This window comes from Eretmochelys imbricata, chromosome 3 (genome assembly GCF_965152235.1).
Source record: "Eretmochelys imbricata isolate rEreImb1 chromosome 3, rEreImb1.hap1, whole genome shotgun sequence".
Classification (NCBI taxonomy): domain Eukaryota; kingdom Metazoa; phylum Chordata; order Testudines; family Cheloniidae; genus Eretmochelys; species Eretmochelys imbricata.
In genome coordinates, this window is record NC_135574.1 from 191,300,903 (window position 1) to 191,327,993 (window position 27,091).

A 27,091-nucleotide genomic window follows, 5' to 3' on the forward strand; every position below is an offset into this window, starting at 1 on the left:
ATAAGATATACCTCTATTGTGGGATGAGTATTATGCTTGTAAGCAGTATACAGAGGAAACTGAATCTGAAAGATTTTTGCCACACACAGCAACAGTTTTTCCTTCTCATCAGTGCTCCATAAGCTAAAAGCATCAGTGCTCTTTGCAGATTCTTCCTCTGTCAGGATACAAGTTCTTGCAGAGTCTAACTTTTTCTCTATGCATTTTTGTCGTTCTCCATTTTCTTCTTCATGAGACTCTCTTTCTACGTTCAGTGGCTCATTGGCTTGATTATTCTGATCTTGCCATGTTGAATCTATGTTAATAGTGCAATGTTTACAGAGCTGGTCCCGTAGAGCTTGAACTTGGGCAATCACTAAGTTAATAAGCGCACATACTACTTGGTTAAAGATCTCCAAATGCTTATACTCCTTGAAGCAGCACAGACATTGTCTGCAAACAAAAACAAAATAAAAAAGTGAAAATTCCTGGAGTGGCTCAGAATTAAAATATCTAAAAATGAGAAGTTTGGACTCCATCAACTTAAAGAAACTAATAAATAGAAAGAAAAAAAGACTGATCTTAATTTTTTTAAAGTGACTAATTATAAGGAAGTTTCACATTTAAATATATTTTAAGTAACAAAGCATGTGACAGACCAACAAAGACAGGAAATTCAAAGTGACACTGAGACTCCAGTGTCAAGCACCAATACTGAAGACCTCATTAATCCCTGTGGGCATCCCATTTATTTCCAGACACTCACAGAGAATTACACGGTGCCAACTATTGTTCAGCAGTTTTAAATTATTTATGTATTTTACAATGGTCGCTATGGACTGCATGTGTTAATCTTGTTGAGTCACAGCACCAGGATATTGTGAAAAAATCCTCATAAGACACTGAAATTCAAAGTAATAATTCTTCATTTTTGCCACATTTTCTTTAGAAAAAAAAGTATGTGGCAGGATAGTTCACATTAAGCAACAGCATATCTAAGGTTTTATAATATTTTTCATTACTATCACTTAGCCTGTTTACTGCTATGTTCTTCAACAGCTTCTGGAATGCCAGTCAGTGCTTCAAAGGTGTGTTCTCCACACACACCTAGCAGGAGACATGGCACAAAAGTAGTTACATGTAAATGAAGGCCAGAATTTCCTTTATTCTCCCATCATTTTAGTCACACGACAATATTGTATTCACTTTACTTGTTCTATTCACTCTACTACCCGCATAGTTTTTACAATAAATGGGGTCCAATATGATGAGTTTAAAGACACTGATTACAATACCTTTGCGTCCAGGAGTTGATATAAGCAAATATCTTGAGTGCATGTTCCTTTCGGAGCTGCAATCCATCACCACCTTCAATGTCAGATACTGAAGAAAAAGAGTAAGTTGTTAATGGCATATGTAATATTTAATGTGACTTTTAACTGCTACATTAAACATAAAATATCAAACATAAATTTTGTTCCAAAAGGACCAAATTAGAAAAATTAGACTCAGAACAGGAACTGCATTGCTAGCCAGAATACAGTAACATAATATTACAGATGTTTTTCCAGCACAAAACTCTTGGATCACCACACTTACCTTCATAGATCCAGTAACCTCCTCAACTCCAAGAAATCTGTTATCTATAGCCAGGCACTCAGATACCACAGAATATGCTCTGAAGAGAAAGTCCAGGATATACACCTTACATGTTCAAAAACAGCCTTTACCAAATTAGGACGCTCCATCAGAGAAGTAGATCACACCATGGAATGGGCCACCCAAATATCCCAAGAGAACCTGCCTCAATCCAGAAATAAAACCCTCTCCTGCCAAACACCCCTAGTTGTCACCTATCACCCCATACTGGAATCTGTACTGGGTATCATCAAACAACTACAACCCACACTCAGTGGGGCCCCATCCTGAAATAACTCTTTCCTGAACTCCCTCTTCTGGCTTTCAAACACTCCCCAACATCTCCAAGCTCCCCTCAGACCAGGACACACCAGCTCAAAGCAGCACCAGACCCTGCCAGAACAACAGATGCAAAACCTGCAGACATATCTCCACTGTTACAATGATCCACACCCCCCAAAACACACCTTTTAAAATCCATGGGTCCTACACTTGCCTTTCACATGTGGTGTTCCTCATACATTGCACTAAATGCCCCAATAACAACTATGTGGGTGAAACCAGATAATCACTAAACTCTCAAATGATCTCTCACAGGAAAATGATAAAAGACAAAAACACACTGGCTTTGTCTACACTGCCAATTGAATGACAAAACTTTTGTTGTTCACAGGTGTTTAAAGAAACACAGACACACACCCCTGCCAAAAGACAAAAGTTTTGCCGCGGCAAGTGGCAGTGTAAACAGCTCGTTGTCAGCAGGAGCGCTCTCCTGTCGACAATGCGAACACTGCTCTTACAGGGTGGAAGTATTTAGTCCGCAAAAGTGCCGACAAACAGCATTTATGCTGCCCGACTTTTAACGACAGACATGTCAACATGGCTGTGCCACTAAGATCTGTGTAGTGTAAACAAAGCCACTATCATGAACACTTCTTGCAAAGCAATCATTCCATATCTGACCTATCAGTCCTCATCCTCAAAGGAAACCTGCACAACAGTTTCAAAAGACGAGCCTGGGAGTATAAATTCAGAACTTTGCTAGACACTAAAAATCATGGTCTTAATAAAGACACTGGATTTATGGCTTATTACAACAATCTGTAATCCACTAACTCCCATTTTTGTCCTATGACTACAGGGGTGTTAATGAGCCACTTCACCTTGAATGGTTCCTTAGAATGGTTCCTTAGAATATGTACTAACTACTTATGCTAAACTATCTGTTCAATCTTGTATTTACCTGTGACACTTTAAGGCAAGGTGTGGCCTATCTGAGCCTGAGAAGGAGCCAGAATTTACCAATGTACATTGCCAAAGAGCCATAGTAATATGTCAGCAGCCCCCTATCAGCTCCCCCCGACCCCGCCACTCCCAGCTCCTCCCGCCTCCCACCCTCCCTCCCAGCTCCCCCCAGCCCCACCAATCAGTGCCTTCTCCGCCCCACCCCGTACCTCCTGAGTACCTCCAGATCGTGAAGGAGGCTCTGGGGGAGGAGAGGGGAGGAGCGAGGGCATGGCAGGCTCAGGGAAGGGGGCGGGAAGGGGTGGAGTGGGGGCAGGGCCTGTGGCAGAGCCAGGGGTTGAGCAGTGAGCACTAGGGTGACCAGATGTCCCAATTTTATAGGGACAGTCCCAATTTTGGGGTCTTTTTCTTATATAGGCTCCTATTATCCCCCACCCCCTGTCCCGATTTCTCACACTTGTCGTCTGGTCACCCTAATGAGCACCCCCCGGCACATTGGAAAGTTGGCGCCTGTAGCTTCAGCCCGAGTTGGTGCCTATACAAGGAGCCGCATATTAACTTCTGAAGAGCTGCATGTGGCTCCAGAGCCACAGGTTGGCACCCCTACTCTAAGGCCTTGTCTACACTGGCAAGTTTCTGCACAGTAAAGCAGTTTTCTGTGCTGTAACTCCCGAGGTGTACACAATGCCAAGCCACTATGGCCCCATCTACACTGGCAAGTTTGCGCACAGTAAAGCAGCTTTGAGCGCTGTAACTCCCAAGGTGTACACACTGCCAAGCCACTTCGTGCGCAGACGCAGCGCTCTTAAAAAACCACCTCGACGAGAGGCGTAGAACTTTCTGCGCCAGGGCTACAGCGCTGAGGTGCCAGTGTAGACACACCGTGGTGATTACAGCGCTGAGACTGGCCTCCAGGAGGTGTCCCACAATGCCTGTTCTCACCTCTCTGGCCATCAGTTTGAACTCTACCGCCCTGCCCACAGGTGACCAACCGTCAGCCGCACCCCGTACATTCCTTTGCAAATTGAAAGTCCCCTTCCTGTTTGCTAGGTGATGCATGCAATGATCTCAGTGCATCTTTCCAAGTTGCCATGCCTGCTCCACGCACCAGGCAATCTCCTGCTTGGAGCAATGCCAAGCTGCTGGACCTCATCGGCATTTGGGGAGAGGAGGCAGTGCAATCACAGCTGTGCTCCAGCCATCGGAATTATGATACCTATGGACAGATTTCTAGATGCATGATAGAAAAGGGCCATGACCAGGACACATTGCAGTGCAGGGTTAAAGTGAAGGAGCTGCGGAATGCCTACCACAAGGTGCGGGAGGCAAACCACCACTCCGGTGCTGCCCCCACGAGCTGCCGGTTCTACAAACTGCTGGACGCGATACTCGGTGGTGACCCCACCTCCACTGAGAAGTCCCCTGTGGATACTTCATTGGCTCACATGCCAGTCGAGAGTGGACCAAGCCAGGAGGAGGCAATCTTGGATGAAGATGGGGAGGGAGAACCAGAGGCAGAGGATGACTCGGAGGCCAGAGATGCATGCAGTCAGGAGCTCTTTTCTACCCCAGAGGAGCCTAGCCAGTCACAGCAGTCGGACCTTGGCGAAGAGCAAACGGGAGAGGAGGCCCCGGTAAGTGGATCTGATTTGGGGAATTGCTGAAGCAAGTTGTTGGGGACAGGAGGGTTGCAAAAAGCAGACTTGTCTCCCACCTCATGCCTTGTTTGAGCGGCGGAACTGGCTGTTGATACACTCCCTCACTTCACGGGAATCTCCCTCAGAGATCTCCAGGAAACTCGTGGAGATACTGGGCAATCCGCTCCCACAGGTTCCTCGGCAGAGCTGCTTTGTTTCTTGGCCCATTAATGGTAAATTTCCCATGCCACTGTGCCATCACAGGGGGTGGGGGGAGAGATCACTGCTGCACACAGGCTAGCCGCATAGGGGCCAGAGCAGAAGCCACAGGCTTGGAGAAGACCCTCCCTTGATTCCCTGCTCACCCTCAGCAGCAAGATATCTTCCATAACGATCACCACCTGTGGTAAGTGTTGGGACAGGAATGATTATCAGAGCCCCCCTACAGTGCTGGCTCTCTCCAAGTGCCCAAGAACCACATGCCCAGTGTACAGCAGGGTCCGGGAACAGTGATTTACCCTGCGGCTACTCATCATTTTGGGGGTCTTGTGGCTTGTGTGCGCTTGCCTGGGGTCAGCCAGTTAGTGACAGGTGTGTGAGTACTGGCTGTGTTTTAAAGCACTGAAACAGTGTTGTCTGTGTTGCAAACAATACTGCCTCTGTAAAATGTTGCATTTAAACTTCACAGAGATGACCTTGGGAGCACAGCCTCCCTCTTTGTTATCAGCGGCAGAACGGTTGCGAAGAATTAGGAAGCGGTCAAGAAGAACTAAGGAGGACTTTATGCGTGACGTTACGCTGAGTGGTGGGACAGCAAGAAGAGGGAACAAAAGGAGAACGCAGCACACCAGAAAGAAACCATAGAGTGGCTCTTAACAGTTATGGAGCACCTAGTGGACACGCTCCAGGCGATACGAGCTCTTCAAACCGAGCAACTCCACACCTGCCCTCCCCTGCAGCTGCTGTCACAAAATTCTTTCCAATGCGCCTCCCCACACACACACCGCCAACACACTTTTATCAACCTCCTGGTTCCACTCTCTACCCACAGTATTCCACTCCTCCCTCCTCACAGTCCAGCAATGTGGACTCCCAATACCCACTACACTCAAAACCCATGCATCTGCAGTTTGGCCCTGCTGAAGTACAGCACCCGCTGCATCGTACTCCAAAGGAGAAGGTTGGGTATGATCCCTGGACATACACAAATCTGTAGCCGTCCTGGGACCCCACCTCCTCTTGAGACCTTCCATTCCCCCATCACCCATCCCCCTCCCTGCTGATGAATTTTTTCATTTGACTTTCTCCTCTGGTTGTTGGCTTTCAATAAAAGAATTGTGTTTGTTTGAAAGCAATCTTTATTCTATTAAGTGAAAGCAAAAAGACCACTGCAAAGCAACATACAATTATGTTAAGGCCCCTTCTTGCATGATGTGCACAAATCACCTCCTAGCATTACAAGCACCACAATCCCGAGCATAGCAACTACTATTAGTGGCTTTCAGCTTCTAACTGCTGCCTCAAAGCATCCCTGACCCTGATGGCCCCACGCTGTGCCCTTCTAATAGCCCTGGTCTCCAGCTGTTCAAACTCAGCCTCCAGGTGCTGAGCCTCTGCGGTCCAGCCCTGAGTGAAGCTTTCACCCTTCCCTTCACAAATATCATGGAGCGTACAGCACGTGGCTATAAGCATAGGAATATTGTCATCGGCCATGTCCAGCTTCCCATACAGGCATCACCAGCGGGCTTTTAAATGGCCAAATGCATACTCAGTCATTCTGCATTTGCTCAGCCTGTTGTTCAACTGCTCCTTGCTGCTGGCAAGGTGCCCCATGTATGGCTGCATTAGCCACGGAATTAAGGGGTAGGCAGGCTCTCCCAGGATCACAATGGGCATTTCTGACTTCCCCTAAGGTGATCTTCTGGTCCAGGAAGAAAGTCCCTGCTTGCAGCTTCCTGAACTGGCCAGTGTTCCAAAAGATGTGTGCATCGTGCACCTTTCCGGACCAGCCTCCGTTAATGTCCGTGAAATGGCCATGGTGATCCACAAGCGCCTGGAGAACCATTGAGAAATACCCCTTCCAATTAATGTACTCAGTGGCTAGGTGGTCTGGTGACAGAATTGGAATATACGTGCCATCAATTGCCCCTCGCAATTAGGGCAGCTGATTTGTGCAAAGCCATCCACAATCTCATGCACGTTGCCCAGAGTCACGTTCTTTTGGAGCAGGATGTGATTAATGGCGCTGCACACCTCCGTCAACACGACTCCAACGGTCGACTTTCCCACTCCGAACTGGTTAGCGACCTATCAGTAGCAGTCTAGAGTAGCCAGCTTCCACACTGCAATCACCACACGCTTCTCCAACAACAGGGCAGCTCTCATTCTCATGTCCTTGTGCCACAGGGCTAGGGCAAGCTCATCACACAGTCCCATGAATGTGGCTTTCCTCATCCAAAAGTTCTGCAGCCACTGCTTGTCATCCCAGACATGCATGATGATGTGATCCCACCACTAAGTTCCCGTTTCCCGAGCCCAAAAGCAGAGTTTCATTGTGGTCAGCATCTCCGTGAATGCCAAATGCAATCTCGTGTCGGAGCTACTACGCGTGGCGAGATCGATGTCAAACTGCTCTTGCCTTTGTAGTTTAAGGAATAACCCCACTACCACTTCTGCCGTGTTAGTGAGAGCGACCAGCATGCTGGTCAACAGTGCGGGATCCATTTGTGCAGACCGAAGATGCAGAGCACGCAGTACACAAAACCATTGAAAGATGGTGCCAAATGCGGACGGAAGCACAGGGATTGCTGGGATGCAAAGCAGTGCATCACAGGGCACTGAGACAGGACCTAGGATGCCCCGCAACCCCCTCCGCCTTCCCACAACTCTTAGCGGCAGAAGAGGAAGAGATGTTCTATGGGATAGCTGCCCAGAGTGCACCGCTCCGAATACCACTGCAAGTGCCACAAGTGTGAACACACTATTGCGCAGGCAGCTGACAGTGTGAACACACAACAGCAGTTTCCCTTCAGTGCTCTCTGAGAGGAGCTGTAACTGCCAGCACTGTAACTCTGCCAGTGTAGACATACCCTAAGAGTCTGTCTATCTTACAGCACTGCAGGAGCAGTGTATAAGAAGTGTGGTGCGTATGGTGAAGATGCTCTACAGAAGAAGCTCTCCCACCAACATAGCACTGTGCACATGAGCACTTATGCCGGTGTAACTTACGTCACTCAGGAAGATGGTTTAGTCATACCCCTGAGCAACATAAGTTTTGCCTCCCGACAGTGTAGTGCAGACACAGCCTTAGTGCTATGGAAGAGTTTTGTGTAGCTTGAAAGCTTGTCTCTCTCTCTCACGAACAGAAGTTGGTCCAATAACAGATATTACCTCCCCTACCTTTTAGTCTACTATCCTCTGCCAAAATTCAGCTAATGCCAGGTATTTCAAGCAGAATGTAAAATCTCTATAAATCATGTAATTAAAATGTACCTGATCCCTATGGTGTCTAGGCACCCAATTGTGCAACAGCACATTGTGGTTGGAAAGTTTTTGTGCTCCTAGCTAGCAAAAATCTTACAAACAGAAGGATGAGGATTCTTATGAGTGTAACTGAAAATGCTAAGCAAGCTTTTCAAACTAGCTACTAGAGTAAGGCTTTTAAAACCATATAATGAAGCACATATATAAGTGGCCTGATTTTCAAGAGTGTTAAGCGCCAACTATCTCTCATCAACTTCAGCAGGAGTTATCGGGTGCTCAGCACTTTTAAAATGAGTGCTCTTCAACAATTTCACTGAGCAGCACACTTGAGCTTGAAGAAGCAGATATACTGTCCGAAATTTTTGAGGTAACCATGCATCCTATCTTTCTACTTAACAATTCTTGACAGTGTTTACATTTCACTTTAGATGTTATCTATTTTTGTTATTTCTGTTTGTTTCTGACCATTTCCTTCAACTTTAGACGAGTTGAGTCAGAAATTTCTACACTGATGTTTACCAGTGATTAATCATCCATTTGTAGTATTTGTCACATTTACTAGAGCTAGAATCTGAAACTACCTAGTGAATTCAACACAGAGAAGAATTAAAAATAAGATGAGCTAGCCAGTTTTCTATCAAACCATATCAGCTGTCCTGCCCAGATCCCAGAAGTGTATAGATTCTGGCAAGCCAAACTCCAATAACAGTACTCAATTCTACCTACTCCACTCTCTTCAATATCAAGTCACAGATGATTCTACCCACTAGTTCCATCCCTTTCTCCTGCCAACAATAACTCCAACTATTCTTATTCCCCTTTAGGCTTCTAGATCATTCTAAAATTTTCTTATTGCTTTTCAACCAGCACAAAATAGAATCTTGACATTCTGAACACTTCCTTTATAATTTTAAAAATAACATTTTCATTAGCTGATTATATAGTGGAAACACTGGTCTCTAATTTCAAACAACTTGAAAATATAGACACTTCAGACACTCAGAAGTTGGGAGGAAAAAAAAACAAAGTAGGTTTAGGAATCTAAAGTGCCTTCCAAAACGTGAGAGACACAAGGTGGGGAAAATGCTGTCAGAAGTCTTAAAAGGCAACACTCAGATTCGGAAAATACAGAACCTGAACCACCAAAAAAGAAAATCAACCTTCAGTTGGTGGCATCTGACTCAGATGATGAAAATATATGTGCATTGGTCCTCACTGCTTCGGATCATTATCGAGCAGAATCTGTCATCAGCATGGAAGCATGTCCTCGAGAATGATGGCCAAAGCACAAAGGAACATACAAATATTTAGCATATCTGGCACGTAAATACCTTGCAATGCTAGCTAAAATAGTGAACACCTGTTTTCACTTTCAGGTGACATTGTAAATAAGAATTGGGCAGTATCTCCCATAAATGTAAACAAACTTGTGTCTCTCAGAAATTGGCTGAACAAGAAGTAGGACGGACTGGACTTGTAGGCTCTAAAGTTTTACACGGTTTTGGTTTTGAGTGCAATTATGTGTAAAAAAAAGTTTACCTTTGTAAATTGCACTTTCATAATAGAGATTGCACTCCAGTACTTATATGAGGTGAACTGAAAAACACTATTTCATTTATCTTTTTCACAGTGCAAATATTTGTAATCATAAATAACAAAGTGAGCACTGTACACTTTGTATTGTATGTTGTAATTGAAATTAATATATTTGAAAAAAGTAGAAAAACATCCAAATATATAATAAATTTAAATTGGTATTATATTATTAAACAGTGCTATTAATACTGTGATTAATCGTAACTAATTTTTTAATCTCGTGAATTTGTTTTGCATTAATCACTTGAGTTAACTGCAATTAATTGACAGTCCTAAGAAAAACCTAATAAAACTCACTGATCTGAGGGGTCTTCCCCCCTGGGTGTGGGGGCTAAGGGTTTTTTCTGGCTCCAATCTCATTTTTTCTGGCTTCCAATCTCATCTTGAATTCCTTCACAGTTTTGCAAGCCCCAGTATAGACTACTGCCACTACACAATTCTAAAAATTAAAAATTCCAGTGTAAAAACCTTTTAACTTGAAAGTAAGGTTAAGAAACATATCGATTCAGAGAACAATCATTAAGAGAATACAGAAGTTTCCTTTAAAATAAATACACTACACACACAGAAATTACAGTGCCTATAAATGTGATGTATCAGAAGAGACACCATCAACTTAAAAAAATCACACTTGTCTCACTTTTTTTATATCTCGTATGAGCAACACCTAAGATTACAATAAATGAAAAAGGGAAAAAATAGGGTTTTTTTTCAGTTTTATTTATATATTTGACAACACAACACAAAGTCAGTTTCCTTGTTTTCCCACTGATTTGTGTGGGTTTTAGACATAGCCACTTTGGAACGAAATTCTTTACAAAATAAAAGTGATTGTAAAGCAAAAAAAACCTGACTCAATTTCAAGTTCACTGTTTAAAAATAAACCAGGAAATTAGGGAAAAGTCCCCTAATTCTGTCCACTTATCACCTTCCTAAACATAACCAGAAACATATAACAACATGATTCTCAAAGAATACTGGTTTATTACTATTAGTAAAGTTTTTGTTATGTTTTAGTTTTGCACACTGCTACATCAGAGATCCATCTGCGTTTGCGTTTTACAACACAAACTCCCATGATACTTGGTTTCTTTAAGACCACACCAGAGCACTGCAGAATCCAAGAACCTTGCCACAGACGTTAAGTCAAGCTTGCCACGTAATACACAGAGTCTTGACTACAGTACACTTACCACATTCCATGTACGAGCAAAATGCTACCATATTTAAAGATATCTTAGGCCAGGTCTGCACTGCAAACATACACTGGTATACCAAAGTTTCCACGGTATGCATCCGATGAAGTGAGCTGTAGCTCACAAAAGCTCATGCTCAAATAAATTGGTTAGTCTCTAAGGTGCCACAAGTACTCCTTTTCTTTTTACACATGCAATAGTTTGTTTTGAGAGGTGTACTATTAAATTATTAACATCTAGACTTTTATTTCAGCCTAGACAAGTTTATTTTGGTCAGCATCTATAAAAAATATTGCAACTTACTGTGTAAGAAGTTCAGAGTTAAGGACGTAGTATTGAACTTTATGTAGATTTATACACTTGTGTACACTAAGAATCCTTCCTTTTCTCTCCTCTAATTAAAACTGTACTACAGAAGTTTGGCAAGATGTTCCATAAAATTATACCAATTTTGAATGTGCATGGATGAATAGTTTTCAGAGTAACAGCCGTGTTAGTCTGTATTCGCAGAAAGAAAAGGAGGACTTGTGGCACCTTAGAGACTAACCAATTTATTTGAGCATGAGCTTTCGTGAGCTACAGCTCACTTCATCGGATGCATACCATGGAAACTGCAGCAGACTTTATATATACACAGAGAATATGAAACAATACCTCCTCCCACCCCACTGTCCTGCTGGTAATAGCTTATCTAAAGTGAGCATCAGGTTAGGCCATTTCCAGCACAAATCCAGGTTTTCTCACCCTCCACCCCCCCCACACAAATTCACTCTCCTGCTGGTTATAGCCCATCCAAAGTGTCAACTCTTTACACAATGTGCATGATAATCAATTTGGGCCATTTCCTGCACAAATCCAGGTTCTCTCACTCCCTCACCCCCCTCCAAAAACCCACCCCCATACACACACAAACTCACTCTCCTGCTGGTAATAGCTCATCCAAACTGACCACTCTCCAAGTTTAAATCCAAGTTAAACCAGAACATCGGGGGGGGGTAGGAAAAAACAAGAGGAAATAGGCTACCTTGCATTATGACTTAGCCACTCCCAGTCTCTATTTAAGCCTAAATTAATAGTATCCAATTTGCAAATGAATTCCAATTCAGCAGTTTCTCGCTTGAGTCTGGATTTGAAGTTTTTTTGTTTTAAGATAGCGACCTTCATGTCTGTGATTGCGTGACCAGAGAGATTGAAGTGTTCTCCGACTGGTTTATGAATGTTATAATTCTTGACATCTGGTTTGTGTCCATTTATTCTTTTACGTAGAGACTGTCCAGTTTGACCAATGTACATGGCAGAGGGGCATTGCTGGCACATGATGGCATATATCACATTGGTGGATGTGCAGGTGAACGAGCCTCTGATAGTGTGGCTGATGCAAGGTAGCCTATTTCCTCTTGTTTTTTCCTACCCCCCCCCCCCAGATGTTCTGGTTTAACTTGGATTTAAACTTGGAGAGTGGTCAGTTTGGATGAGCTATTACCAGCAGGAGAGTGAGTTTGTGTGTGTACGGGGGTGGGTTTTTGGAGGGGGGTGAGGGAGTGAGAGAACCTGGATTTGTGCAGGAAATGGCCCAAATTGATTATCATGCACATTGTGTAAAGAGTTGACACTTTGGATGGGCTATCACCAGCAGGAGAGTGAATTTGTGTGGGGGGGTGGAGGGTGAGAAAACCTGGATTTGTGCTGGAAATGGCCTAACCTGATGCTCACTGTAGATAAGCTATTATCAGCAGGACAGTGGGGTGGGAGGAGGTATTGTTTCATATTCTCTGTGTATATATAAAGTCTGCTGCAGTTTCCACGGTATGCATCCGATGAAGTGAGCTGTAGCTCACGAAAGCTCATGCTCAAATAAATTGGTTAGTCTCTAAGGTGCCACAAGTCCTCCTTTTCTTTTCATGGATGAATAAGTGTTTGTAATATCTGGAATCACCATCCTAAGAGATGAAAGAGATTTAATCACCTGTTATGGACAAACTAAACATAGGAAATGCCATCCCAGCTCAGACCATCAGTCCATCAAGTCCAGAATCCAGTTTCTAGTGATGGCCAGTAACAGCTGCTTCAGAGGATAGTGCTAGAAATTCATGAGAATATCTAACTTCCAGCACCTCTTTCTCCAAATTACCCCCCCAAAAAGGTACTTAAGGATACAATGTGTGGTCTTTTAGTATACAGTGACAATGTAGTGTTTTTGTGTATGATTTTTCATTTTTATTTTCATTCCATAAGATCTTTTTGAAAGTGCTGTTGCCTCGGAAGGTTGAGAATGGGAACAGACAATGAATGGGGAAAGGAGAGAGAGAGAGACAGGAAGGAACTGAGCACACTGAAGGCAAATTCAGTGGGGGAAGGAGAGAGTGACGATAAAGGAGCTCTGAAAGAAGGGTGAAGGTGTTAATTAGGGAACCAGGACAGAGAGGTGCCCTTACATTCCTAGTCTGGGACCATTTGGGAGAGAAAGAAACTGCGGGAGGCCACACAAGGAGAGTTGGATGTGGAACAGGGGGATTCCTGGAGGAGGTGTTGCTGGGAGATCATGGAGTGAAAAGGGCAGGTGCTAAAGGTTACTGGGGAAGGTGCTGCATGCTGCTGAGGGAAGGAAGGGGGAGGTGTCAGGATTGAAGGCTGCAGGGGGCCAGGTAGGGGCTTGAAGCACTGGAGTAGGAGTGCTGAGACACAAATAGCTGTCCTGAGCTATTTATAGCTCAGCCAGCACACAGAGGGAGCAATGGGAGGGTAGTTCTTCTTTCATATGCATCACAAGTCAGTATCTAGACTGTTCAGCCATCTAACTGCTGCATCATCCAGGGTAGCAAGGTGTTGTAGTACACCTTCCAATCTTCTAATTGTGCACTTCACCCCCACTGTCTGTATTGCTGCCTCACAGTCAGACTATCGAGACTGGGCTAAGCCAATTTCTGCATTATGACAGTCACTCTGGCGGTTCCAGTCAATGGTCTATTAATCTTAGCCCAGGATCTGCATCCCACGTTTCAAACAGGTGAATATAAATTATGGCTTTTGAAATTCTTCAGCATGCCTGTCTAGCTATCCCATGGTTGTTTCAACTCTGTGAAGACATAGCTGACAGCCCTGATACGCCAACATGCCTATAGCCTTCTTGGAAGATGCCCCAGGAGTAGCATAAAGTGAAACACAAGTAAACAAAATGCTGAACACAGGCAGGGAGGGTACTGTGGAGATGGCACTTCCCCACTCCCGCCCATGACAGGCCTGACACTACCACCTACATGTGTGGGGCTAAAGACTACCAGCAGACAAGTACAGCAGCATCTGAACTTTGCAACCTATACAAGAATCCCATTGATACAAAGCTGTAACAAAGAGGAGAGTGAGGGCTGGTGTTTCAGACCCAAAGCCTGGGAGGCAATGCAGTGTTCTGTTTCCATAATGGACAGATGAATGAGGACTCTAAGCTGTACAGTGCTCCCTCACACCATCAACTCATTTCAAACAGAACTATAACATGCAAATTAAATAGAGAGGAAAGATGATGACTGGTTAAGCCACCTCTGTCGTCACTGTGACACTACTTAAGAATAACTTGAGCTGCTGAATGGGCCCCAAAGTTAAAAGTAAGTTAAACAATTATTGGTTTCAGAGTAGCAGCCGTGTTAGTCTGTATTCGCAAAAAGAAAAGGAGTACCTGTGGCACCTTAGAGACTAACCAATTTATCTGAGCATAAGCTTTCGTGAGCTACAGCTCACTTCATCGGATGCATAAAGATGAAGTGAGCTGTAGCTCACGAAAGCTTGTGCTCAAATAAATTGGTTAGTCTCTAAGGTGCCACAAGTACTCCTTTTCTTTAAACAATTATTGTTAATAACTGCTTGATATCAGTTTACTTTCTTCAAGTGTGCCTATTCCCAGAATATTCAAATGTGTTTCAACTTTCTAAAAAGTTTAATAGGTTAATAATATGCCATTGTTAGCTAGAGGGGCCCAAACATAAGACTCAAAGGAAATGCCTTTTACATTTAAGACACCATTTTTACCCTGTTACATGTGAAAAATTAAATGCAATCTTAACTATGGCACCACAATCAGACCTCTCCATAATAACATGAATAGCTGATATACACTATAGTACTAAAAAAACCATGAGTTTCCATGTCAAGAAAAGGACATTTAAAAACCTGCAGGGTACTAAGAGACTGCAAAAGATGAGAAATTTAAATCAACTAGAAAAGGAGAATGTATAATTCCAAGTGTAAACAAATGAAGCTCAGATTATAAATACATTTTTAGCAAGAATTTCAGGGCTAAGAGAACAGATTGTAATTAGACCTCAAGGACAACCATCATGCAGGGTATCTTATATCTAAAGGTCACTCACCGCTAGGGTTGCCAACTTTCTATTGGCACAAAACTGAAAACCCTAGCCCTGCCCCTTCTCCGAGCCCCCCCTTCCCTGAGGCCCCACCCCCACTCACTACAGTCTCCCTCCCTCAGTGGCTCACTCTACCCTCCCCTCACTTTCACTGGGCTGGAGCAGGAGTGCGGGGGGGGGGGTGAGGGCTCTAAATGGGGGTGCAGGCTCTGGAGTGGGGCCAGAAATTAGGGGTTCAGGGTGCGGGAGACGGCTCCAGGCTGGGGCAGGGAGTTTGGGTGTAGGAGGGGGTGAGGGTTCCCACTGGGGGTGCGGGATGAGGTGTTTGGGGTGCAGGACGGGGCTCCAGGATGGGGGGTGGGGCCAAGGGATTCAGAATGCGGGAGGGGGCTGCAGGCTGAGGCAGGGGGTTGGTGTGTGGGAGGGGTGAGGGCTCTGGGCTGGGGCTGCTGACTCTGGGGTGCAGGAGGGAGCTCCAGGCTGGGGCCGAGGGATTCGGACTGCAGGAGAGGGCTGCGGGTTGAGGCAGGGGTGCAGGAGGAGGTGAGGGCTCTGGGGTGGGGCTGGGGATGTGGGTTTTAGGGTGTGGGAGTGGGCTCTGCGCTGGGGCAGAGGGTTGAGGTGCAGGAGGGAGTGAGGGCTCTGGGCTGGGCCCGGGGATGAGGGGTTTCGAGTACAGAAGGGGGCTCCAGGCTTGGGGGGACTCAGGGCTGGGGCTGGAGGTTGGGATGCAGAAGGGGGTACAGGCTCTGGGCTGGGGGCTTTGGGGTGGGGCCAGGGATGAGGGGTTTGGGCTGCAGGAGAGGGCTCCGGGTTTGGGGGGGCTCAGGGCTGGAGGATTGGAGCACCGGCTTACCTTGGGCAGCTCCCAGTCTGCAGCACCGCGGTGCTACCTGTCCTGGCTCCGTGCTGCACCCCGGAAGCAGCCAGTAGGTCTGGCTCCTAGGCAGAGGGGAGGGGGCAGGAGACTCCACGGCACGCACTGCTCTCACCCGCAAGCCCCCCCAGTTCCCACTGGCTGGGAAAAAAGCCAGTGCTTCAGGCAGGGGCAGCATGCAGAGCCCCGTGGCTCCCCCCACTAAGAGCTGGACCTGCTGTCCGCTTCCAGGGCACAGCAGGGTGCCCCAGGACAGGTAAACTTTTAACGGCCCAACTGGTGGTGCCGCTAGGGTCCCTTTTAGACCAGGTGTTTCGGACAAAAACCGGAGACCTGGTCACTCTACTCACTACACAAGTGCAAAATCAAATTGTAGTTAAAAACATTCATTTAAAAAAATTATTATAAACCTAGAAGAACGTAAACAATCACAAAACAGTCAAATAAACAAAACACAAATGTAGATATTAAAGAGACATTACCATTTTAAAGATGTTAAATTGCGATGACAGCAATTTTGAATATATGGAAGCTAGTGATTAAGTTATACCGATAGATTAATATTTATGCAGGGACAGAACCTACCTACCTACAAGATAGAAAACTGTAAAAAAAAATTATGCCTTCCTTTTTATATACAGACTGAATAGAGAGAACTGAAAATTGTGAGCTATGTTAAAAAGCATAAAGGCAACAACATCGGCCTCAGAGCATACATATAATTGTGTTGTGCATACAGAATTACAGTCTTGTTCAAGCAGTGAACTGGACAGGCCTCCAGGCAGCACATGTTTTGTACGTATACACATAAATTGAAAACTATTTATTTTAATTTGTTTTCTCTCGTTTGTTATTGATGGTAAACAAACACAAATGTAGGCACTGTGTTGGCAAAGATCTTTCTCTGGTATATAAGAAAGGCCTGAAAAGTTGAAAACTAAACTCTGCTTTTTTCCCGTCCCTTTAAAAATATGAGACGTATTAAGGTTCTCTTCCCGTTTTTTGTTAGAGGAATTCTTAAATGTTTAAGACTTGGGCATTGGCAGCTATCTCAGCCCTCACAGGAGCAGAAGTATTGAATTCTAAAAGGACACTGTCAACTTTATGTTGTCAATGTAAGTAGTTTCAGGTATTATACGTGCCCCCAAATCCTCCTGCAAACTTTTGTGATTTTACACTCAGATTTTCCTACCTACTTAAAAAGTCTCACTCTTCCATATTGCTGTGTGAACGATCCATGCAAATGACATGGGAAACAGATTATACACAAAGTACTGTCCAATATATATAAAAACCATAGGGAAAATATATTCTCTATTTCAAACTCAAATGTTATAGACGCATGTTGAAGTATGGAAATGTACAGTGAATACACCCGAACAACTATAATTCTTCCCTGTAGTGACACAATGCAACAGCCATATGATTAATGCATTTCAGTATTTGTGGTCCCAAATGAGATTAAGCTGATTTTTAAAGACATAGATTACCAGCCCTCAACCCCCATCACAGCACTAAAAAGAATCACAGAACTGGAAGGGACCTTGAGAGGTCATCTAGTCCAGTCCCCTGCACTCAAGGCAGGACTAAGTATTATCTAGACCATCCCTGACAGTTGTTTGTCCAATCTGCTCTTAAAAGTCCCCAATGATGGAGATTCCACAACCTCCCTAGGCAATTTATTCCAGTGCTTAACCACTTTGACAGGAGGTTTTTCCTAATGTCCAACCTAAACTGCCCTTGCTGAAATTTAAGCCCACTGGTTCTTGTCCTATCCTCAGAGGTTAAGAACAATTTTTCTCCCTCCTCCTTGTAACAACCTTTTATGTACTTGAAAACTGTTATCACATCCCCTCAGTCTTCTCTTCTCCAGACTAATAAACCCAATTTTTTCAATCTTCCCTCATACGTCATGTTTTCTAGACCTTTAATCATTTTTGTTACTCTTCTCTGGACTTCCTCCAGTTTGTCCACATCTTTCCTAAAATGTGGCACCCAGAACTGGACACAATACTCCAGTTGAGGCCTAATCAGCGCGGAGTAGAGCGGAAGAATTACTTCTCATGTCTTCCTTACAATTCTCCTGCTAATACATCCTAGAATGATGTTTGCTTTTTTTGCAACAGCATTACACTGTTAACTCATATTTAGCTTGTGATCCACTACAACGCCCAGATCCCTTTCTGCAGTACTCCTAGGCAGTCATTTCCCATTTTGTATGTGTGCAACTGATTGTTCCTTCCTAAATGGAGTGCTTTGCATTTGTCCTTATTGACTTTCATCCTATTTACTTCAGACCATTTCTCCAGTTTGTCCAGATCATTCTGAATTTTAATCCTATCCTCCCAAGCACTTGCAACCCCTCCCAGCTTGGTATCATCCGCAAACTTTATAAGTGTAGTCTCTATGCCATTATCTAAATCATTGATGAAGATATTGAACAGAACTGGACCCAGAACCGATCCCTGGAGGACCCCACTCGTTATGCCCTTCCAGCATGATTGTGAACCACTGATAACTACTTTCTGGGAACGAGTTTCCAACCAGTTATGCACCCACCTTATAGTAGCTCCATTTAAGTTGTACTTCCCTAGTTTGTTTATGAGAAGGTCATGCGAGACCATAACAAAAGCCTTACTAAAGTCAAGATATACCACATCATCTGCTTCCCCGCATCCACAAGGCTTGTTACCCTGTCAAAGAAAGCTATCAGGTTGGTTTGACACGATTTGTTCTTGAAAATCCATGGTGACTGTTATTTATCACCTTATTATCTTCTAGGTGTTTGCAAATTGATTGTTTATTTATTTGCTCCATTATCTTTCCGGTTACAGAAGTTAAGCTGACTGGTCTGTTGTCCAGGTGTCCTTATTTCCCTTTTTATAGAAGGGCACTATATTTCCCCTTTTCCAGTATTCTGAAATGTCTCCCATCTTCCATGACTTTTCAAAGATAATTGCTAATGGCTCAGATATCTCCTCAGTCAGCTCCTCGAGTATTCTAGGATGCATTTCATCAGGTTCAGGTGATTTGAAGACATCTAACTTGTCTAAGTAATTTTTGACTGTTCTTTCCCTATTTTAGACTCTGATCCTACCTCATTTTCACTAGCATTCACTATGTTAGACGTCCAATCGCCACCAACCTTCTTGATGAAAACCGAAACAAAGAAGTCATTAAGCACCTCTGCCATTTCCACATATGGTAGCATTGGGGTTGTTTGGGTGCCTTAACTATATATTTCAGTAACATAACATGTTTGACAGGTTTCAGAGTGGTAGCCGTGTTAGTCTGTAACAGCAAAAACAACGAGGAGTCCTTGTGACACCTCAGAGACTCACAAATTTATTTGGAAATAAGCTTTTGTGGGCTAGAGCCCACTTCATCGGAAATTCATGTTTGAACTTCCTTTAAATTAAATCCTAACTCTGCGTTTCATGCATACATAATACTTGGGATAGAGCTAACAGCTACATCCCTGTAAGATATTTTACTAAATTTCTGATATATATTCTCAACTCTTAACTCTATCTTAACAATTTTTTTTGTATTAAAAACGTCATACGCGAATAGCAAACAAGAAGCCCAATGAAAATATTACCATACAATGTAATGATCTGATTATATGAAGTATTAATTTTTTTATATTAATTTTTATGGCAATATTCACCAGTATACTGTATAGCTGTTTTATGTCACTCTGGAGCAGCACAAAGCAGCAGAACATACTTGCCAGATCGCTGGCATTTACAACTACTTTGCATTGCCACAGTGCAAACCAGCTGCACTGCAGATCCCAGTTTCTCCTTAGCTCCTGTCCTCCAAAAATCCCCCAACTCTTGCACCTCCCTACATTTCACAGCACATACCATCCAACTTCTCCCTCCTCCTTGTATCTCACACTCCCTTGCACACATGCAACACACCAGTTCCCCCCCCCCTTCCTGTTCCACTCGCCCTTCCACATATACACCTTGTTTCCCCCTCCTACCATCTGCTGAGGAGATCTGGTGCAACAGGTAGCCTTTCAAAATACATATATAGGATTAAGTTTTGTTTATTTTTCTGCCATTAGTTTTTGAAACTGAAAGTTTAGATATCAGCGGAGGCTGGTATATAAAAATCTCCTCCTCCAGAAAAATTTCAAAACTGGTGCCACCTCCAATGATTCTCAGCTGGACTGAGATCATAGCTGCCCTCAGGTAAAATGCCCTCTTTCAAAACGGCCACAGCCTCACAATGTTTTCAGGGAGAGTTAAGCAAGTAGTCTGTGTCCTCTGTCCTACTAAGAACAACTGGAAATGGCAGCTACCATGAAAGAGGGCAGTTCTAGGCGGAATTATTTTAAGTAGAACATAGCCAGGAATAAAACAGGAAGCCGGGGGATAGAATGAAGAATGGGGAGAGCACAGAAATTAGGAGAGAAAGCGAGGCAAAGGAAAAACATACACATAGAAAAATAAAAGAAAACTCTGAAAGAGAGGACAGACAAGAGAAGAACAATGAACAAGGTAGGCCACAGATCAGGGAAAAATAAAAAAGAGAAAGCGGGAACTACATATACAGGGTAGAAAATATAGGAAAGAAAGGGGTAGCGACTTAAAAAAACAAGAAAGGAGAATCACAGAGGCAGATACTTCTCACCCTCCCCCCCCACACACACACATACAGTCAACCTGTAGAATTTGATGCCCGGGGATGCTGTGAAGACCAAAAGTAAAACTGGATTGAAAAAAGAATTAGGTAAGTTCCTGGAGGATAGATCCATCAATAGCTATTAGCCAAGATGGTCAAGGACGCAACCCCATGGTCCAAGGTGTCCCTAAACCTCTGACTGCCAGAAGCTGGGACTGGACGATAGGGATTGGATCACTCGATGCTTGCCCTGTTCTGTTCATTGACTCTAAAGTATCTGGCACTAGCCACCGTCAGAGACAGAATACTGAGCTAGACAACCCATTGGTGTGACCCAGCATGACCATTCTTATGTTCTTAAGAATTAGAATTATGTTCTACAGGTTAAAATTTTAAAACTAAACATTAAAAATTAAATTTGAAAGTGACAACCTATATTAAGGCATAACTTACTATAATCATTAAATACAAAAAAATATTAAGCAGTATATGTTTGCTACCAAATTTTAAAGAAAATCAGGCCACTGAACTGGTGGAAATTCCTGGCTAGGCACCTGGAACCAGAGTTGGAGTTCTAAACCAGCTTTTTCAGGAATAGCCTCCTCTGCAGGTGCGGAGAGACTATTTTGTTTTCAGCTTATTCAGCTAGTTCAATTCAATGACTAGTTCAAACTAGGTTTCAGAGTAGCAGCCGTGTTAATCTGTAATTGCAAAAAGAAAAGGAGTACTTGTGGCACCTTAGAGACTTAGAAATTTATTTGAGCATAAGCTTTCGTGAGCTACAGCTAAGCGAGCTGTAGCTCACAAAAGCTTATGCTCAAATAAATACGTTAGTCTCTAAGGTGCCACAAGTCCTCCTTTAGTTCAAAGTAAAGAACCCAAATGGGAGATGAAAAAGCAGAAGAGCTCGTTTTCCTCTTCCAATCTATGAATGAAAACTGGATCTGAGAAGATGAGTTCTACTACTTCTAAAATTTTGAAGGGCATGGTGACTAGAAACAATCAGTTTAATTCATCAACTGCAGATACTACTACTTTTGTTAGTTTTAAATGCCAAATGGCTGATACAAATTTTCATCCAAGGAGGCTGACACAAATCTCAAGTAAAAAATTAAGCATTGCTTAGTAAATAAGAGCTGCATCATTCACCATCTTCTAACATAATAAAAGATGGAAAAATTAAGAATCTGAATAATGTAAGTTAAGCTAAGTAGATGCTTAAATAAATGTATATAAATATAGTGTAGCCTCCTGGTTAGTAAAAAGTAGTACCAAAATTTGCATGAAGGCTAAATGTAGTTGTAAATAATAAGTTTTAATGGCTATCAGCTAATATGTATAAATCGCTCTTTAGGAAAATAACTAAAAGGTACCAGTGCAAAATACAATTAAAAGCAATTAATTTAAGGTTGCCTACTTGCTGACTTAAATCGCTTTGCATTAAATCAATCCACCCTGCCCATCCTACTCTAAATCAGACAGACAACCACTCATAACATCAGGGAGATGTTGAAGCAGCAGAACTCTTACAGCAGTGGTGGGCAACCTGCGGTCTGCAGGCAGCCTGTCAGGGTAATCCGCTGACGGACCGCCAGACAGTTTGTTTACAACAAACTGGCCACTGCTTCCCACAGCTCCCATTGCCGGGAATGGTGAACCACTGTCTGGAAATGTAAACAAACTGTCTGGTGGCTGGCCAGCAGATTACCCTGACGGGCCGCAGGTTGCCCACCACTGTCTTACAGGAATCAATCTTGTAATGAGCTGCATGGTCAGGAACTTTTATGGAAGCACAACACACCTGGCACATGTCTCAGGATCTGCTTGGAACATCCACAAGTTGAAAGACACCAAACCCACTTCTTGTTAAACAGAGTGAAAATCAAACACCCCACAAAAAGTTGGAAGAAAACTTCTTGAGTGGGAACTTTCCTATTCAGGAAATTATTTGGTCTCAAGTTCAACACTAGCAGAAGTGACAAAGGGACATCCATAATAATATTAAAGCTATTTTATCTTGTCTCCTTAATTCTATTTGAATAATTTACTCATGTAACCAAGAAGGGCTGTTACTGTAGAGACTGTGCAGAATCATAATCAGGTATATGGAAAGAAGGTGGCCCATCAAAATACTTCTATCTTAAAAAGATCCACAACATGAAGAAGTTTGAGAGTCACTGCTATAATGTGATTTCCCCAATACCATTTTCTACTATAAGAAATGTATCTCAAGATTAAATCATAATACTCATTATATACAAGAGAAAGGTTGTAGTAACTGCTTGATTTGGTTCATAACACGATAAAACTGAGTAGAATTGGATTTACGTAACTAATCTTCAGCATTAATAATAGACTGGTTTGTGTAATGGGAAAGACCTATCTTCAGTAGTATAAATCAGACAAATTTCAGGACAAAAGAAAAAACAGTGTTATTTTAGATAAGACCAAATAATGGCAAATTCTGAAAGTTGCATGCACAAAAAATTAATGACAGGTTTCAGAGTAGCAGCCGTGTTAGTCTGTATCTGCAAAAAGGAGGACTTGTGGCACCTCAGAGACTAACAAATTTATTTGAGCATAAGCTTTCGTGAGCTATAGCTCACTTTATCGGATGCATTCAGTAAATGCTCACGAAACCTTATCTCAAATAAATTTGTTAGTCTCTAAAGTGCCACAAGTCCTCCTTTTCTTTTTACAAAAAACTAAGGCAGCTTTCTAATTTTGGAAACCTCTTTAAGCTAGAATTCTTACCAATTATAGAGTGCTTTTCATCTTCAAAGTGCTTTATAATTACAAACATTAACGTGAAAGTTTAGACATTATCTTTTACTCTCACCTTAGTTTTTGCTTTTTAAAGTTATTGTTTTCGTTTATTATGTCAGTTTTATTAAGGGGGAGGGGGTCTCTCTTGCCATTTTACTTTTATGTTTCTTCTTCTTTCCTGGTTATTGTCACCTACTCAGAGCCAGGCTCTACAAAGCTCACAGTCACAAGCAACCCCTGGAGAGGGATCTATTAATGTAAAAAGAACAAGGAGTACTTGTGGCACCTTAGAGACTAACAAATTTATTAGCGCATATGCTTTCGTAGGCTAAAACCCACTTCATCCTTCTATCTTCATAAATGATCTGGAGGATGGTGTGGATTGCACTCTCAGCAAATTTGCGGATGATACTAAACTGGGAGGAGTGGTAGATACGCTGGAGGGCAGGGATAGGATACAGAGGGACCTAGACAAATTGGAGGATTGGGCCAAAAGAAATCTGATGAGGTTCAATAAGGATAAGTGCAGGGTCCTGCACTTAGGACGGAAGAACCCAATGCACAGCTACAGACTAGGGACCGAATGGCTAGGCAGCAGTTCTGCGGAAAAGGACCTAGGGGTGACAGTGGACGAGAAGCTGGATATGAGTCAGCAGTGTGCCCTTGTTGCCAAGAAGGCCAATGGCATTTTGGGATGTGTAAGTAGGGGCATAGCGAGCAGATCGAGGGACGTGATTGTCCCCCTCTATTCGACATTGGTGAGGCCTCATCTGGAGTACTGTGTCCAGTTTTGGGCCCCACACTACAAGAAGGATGTGGATAAATTGGAAAGAGTCCAGCGAAGGGCAACAAAAATTATTAGGGGTCTGGAATACATGACTTATGAGGAGAGGCTGAGGGAACTGGGATTGTTTAGTCTGCAGAAGAGAAGAATGAGGGGGGATTTGATAGCTGCTTTCAACTACCTGAGAGGTGGTTCCAGAGAGGATGGTTCTAGACTATTCTCAGTGGTAGAAGAGGACAGGACAAGGAGTAATGGTCTCAAGTTGCAGTGGGGGAGGTTTAGGTTGGATATTAGGAAAAACTTTTTCACTAGGAGGGTGGTGAAACACTGGAATGCGTTACCTAGGGAGGTGGTAGAATCTCCTTCCTTAGAAGTTTTTAAGGTCAGGCTTGACAAAGCCCTGGCTGGGATGATTTAATTGGGGATTGGTCCTGCTTTTGAGCAGGGGGTTGGACTAGATGACCTCCTGAGGTCCCTTCCAACCCTGATATTCTATGATTCTTTTTGCTGATACAGACTAACACAGCTACCGCTCTGAAACCTACTAATGTAAAGAACCTATTTTCATTTTTTAAAAATTGCTAGCCTGTCCCCTTACAAAGAATACCTACCTTATGTTTTCACGGCTATGTAAATTGATTGCTAGTTTTTAAAAGAAACAAGCAGCAGGGCTCCACTTCTCCCACAGTTGCACTAACACACTTTTTATATAAAAGTGAGTCAGTTATCCCAACAAATCCACCCCACAATCTTCTAGAAGGTTCTGCACATAGAGACGTGATAATGGTGGACAGGAAACGATTTAATTTGGCCACAATAGATACAGCAAAATGTTTTACAGGCCTCTCCAAAACTACAAAGGCTGGCTCTAGACAAGTAAGATCATTAACTTCCAAATTAACTTCCAAATACACTGGAATGCGTTGCCTAGGGAGGTGGTGGAATCTCCTTCCTTGGAAGTTTTTAAGGTCAGGCTTGACAAAGCCCTGGCTGGGATGATTTAACTGGGAATTGGTCCTGCTTCGAGCAGGGGGTTGGACTAGATGACCTTCAGGGGTCCCTTCCAACCCTGATATTCTATGATTCTATGATTCTATGAAATTTAATGATAACCACTGAATGACTAGGAGAGGTGTAGCAGGATTCTGCCTACAACAGTTGCAAAACAAGTATTTTCAGTATTTTAATTTTTTCATATTATTGGTTTGAAAGGAAATGTGTTCAATATCCACAAACAGGTCACTGGAACAGTATTTACCACACTAAATGTGAGAAAACAGGTTGAGATTAAAATAATTAGGTGTTAGTGATATACAACCCAGAGAAACCAACTAAGTACCATGAAATCCTTTTCAGGCTTTGTCCACACTACACAGCTTTTAGCAACACAGCCGTGTCACTACGAGTCAGGCAGCGTAGCCGCTGTTTGTCGGCACTTCTAGCAACAAATTTCCTCCACCCACAATGAACAGTGTTCGCATTGTTGACAGAAGAGCGCTCCTGCTGACAACACGCTGTTCACACTGACACTTGCCGCAGCAAAACTTTTGTCTTTCCAGTGGGGCAGGGCGGGTTTAGCACCTCTGAATGACAAGTTTTGTTGCTCAATTGCCAGTGTAGACATAGCCTTAGTGATATTTTTTTCCCGTAACAGAAAATTAAACATTAAGTGTACTGGAAAAATTTGGGATTTTTGTTCTTCTTAATGGTAAGTACAGTTTTACTGTGTTAAAGGTTCAGTAAAAGGAGGTTTCACTGCACACAGAATGTTACTAGGATTGCCTCATCCTCCAGGAAGGTCTAGTCCTCATGCATTACTAGATATGTATTATATCCCTTCAAGAGTATTTGATAGAAGGCCAAACCAGCTGTCTTCAGTACCTACGTTATAAAAACTAGCAAAACCCCTGAAGTTGGTTTCAAGTGTTTGATAGGTTTCTAGTTTAAAAATGCATAAATTTATTTTGTAACAAATTTTGCAGACCATCTGAGAATTCTGAAGGACATGAAGCTGCCTGTAAATATTTTATGATATGCCCATCTGTTTGCTAGTTATTGTGCTGTTTGGAATATGATTACAAGACAGGGGAGGGGTTACTATCTATGCAGGAAGGGAGACAATTAGTTAATAGCAACTGCTGTGAAGTCTATCCCTGACCCCCGGTTGGCCACATAAATTGGTTTAAGCAGATTCAAGAGACAATGGGGAAACAAATAATTTTGGAACTAATCAAAAGATAACCCCTAAAGAACAGGGGAGAGAGAGAGAGAAGCAGCAACTGCAGGGAAGGAGGCCAGATGAAGACAACAGGCCAGTTACCTGAAGGGGTGCACTCAGATGTGAGAAGAAGTCAAAGGTGCAGCAAGCCCTGACCAGTGACAAGAGTAACCAAGAACAGGCCTTTGTAATGTTTGCCGAATAAGAAAGACAGCCATTGGAGTTTATAAAAAGTCACTACACTCTGTATGCACAACTCATAAGTTTGTTTTGTTTTTTTAAAGATGCAAGACTTATAAATATATTCCATTCTTAACTCTTGGAATATTTACCATTTTTAGTCTGGTACCCACATGAATCCTTAGGAGTATGCACGTACAACATTTTCTGTTTTCTCCAGGGAGTTGGTACACAGTCACAGTATACAACATAGCAGCTGTAAGTGTTATCACACCACATGCTGTAAATGTATACCAAGTATGCACATGTTTCTAGGCTCATAAGCTCTTTGAAGCAGGGACCATTTATTTCAAAATGTTTGTACAATGCCTAGCAAAACAGGGTATTACACAGCTAAGTTTGACATGCTTAAATGTAGCACTTAAGCTTTGTATTTTAAAAAATAATTACGCTGATCAGTACCGTTCATGAAAAACTACAATTTCTTTTAAATTATGGG

At 43.0% G+C, this 27,091-nt stretch overlaps 1 protein-coding gene across 4 annotated transcripts in view; it reads right to left on the bottom strand.

Annotated features, from left to right (window-relative positions):
* The window catches only part of USP34 (ubiquitin specific peptidase 34), a 274,188-nt gene that overhangs the window by 243,711 nt on the left and 3,386 nt on the right, over window positions 1–27,091 (bottom strand). For all 4 annotated transcript variants that reach the window (XM_077813985.1, XM_077813986.1, XM_077813988.1 and 1 more), the window contains exons 2-3: window positions 1,275–1,362; window positions 12–432 (exon numbers count right to left, since the gene is read on the bottom strand). In XM_077813985.1, the coding sequence (XP_077670111.1) occupies window positions 12–432; window positions 1,275–1,362 (509 nt within the window). The remainder of the gene's footprint in view (window positions 1–11; window positions 433–1,274; window positions 1,363–27,091) is intronic.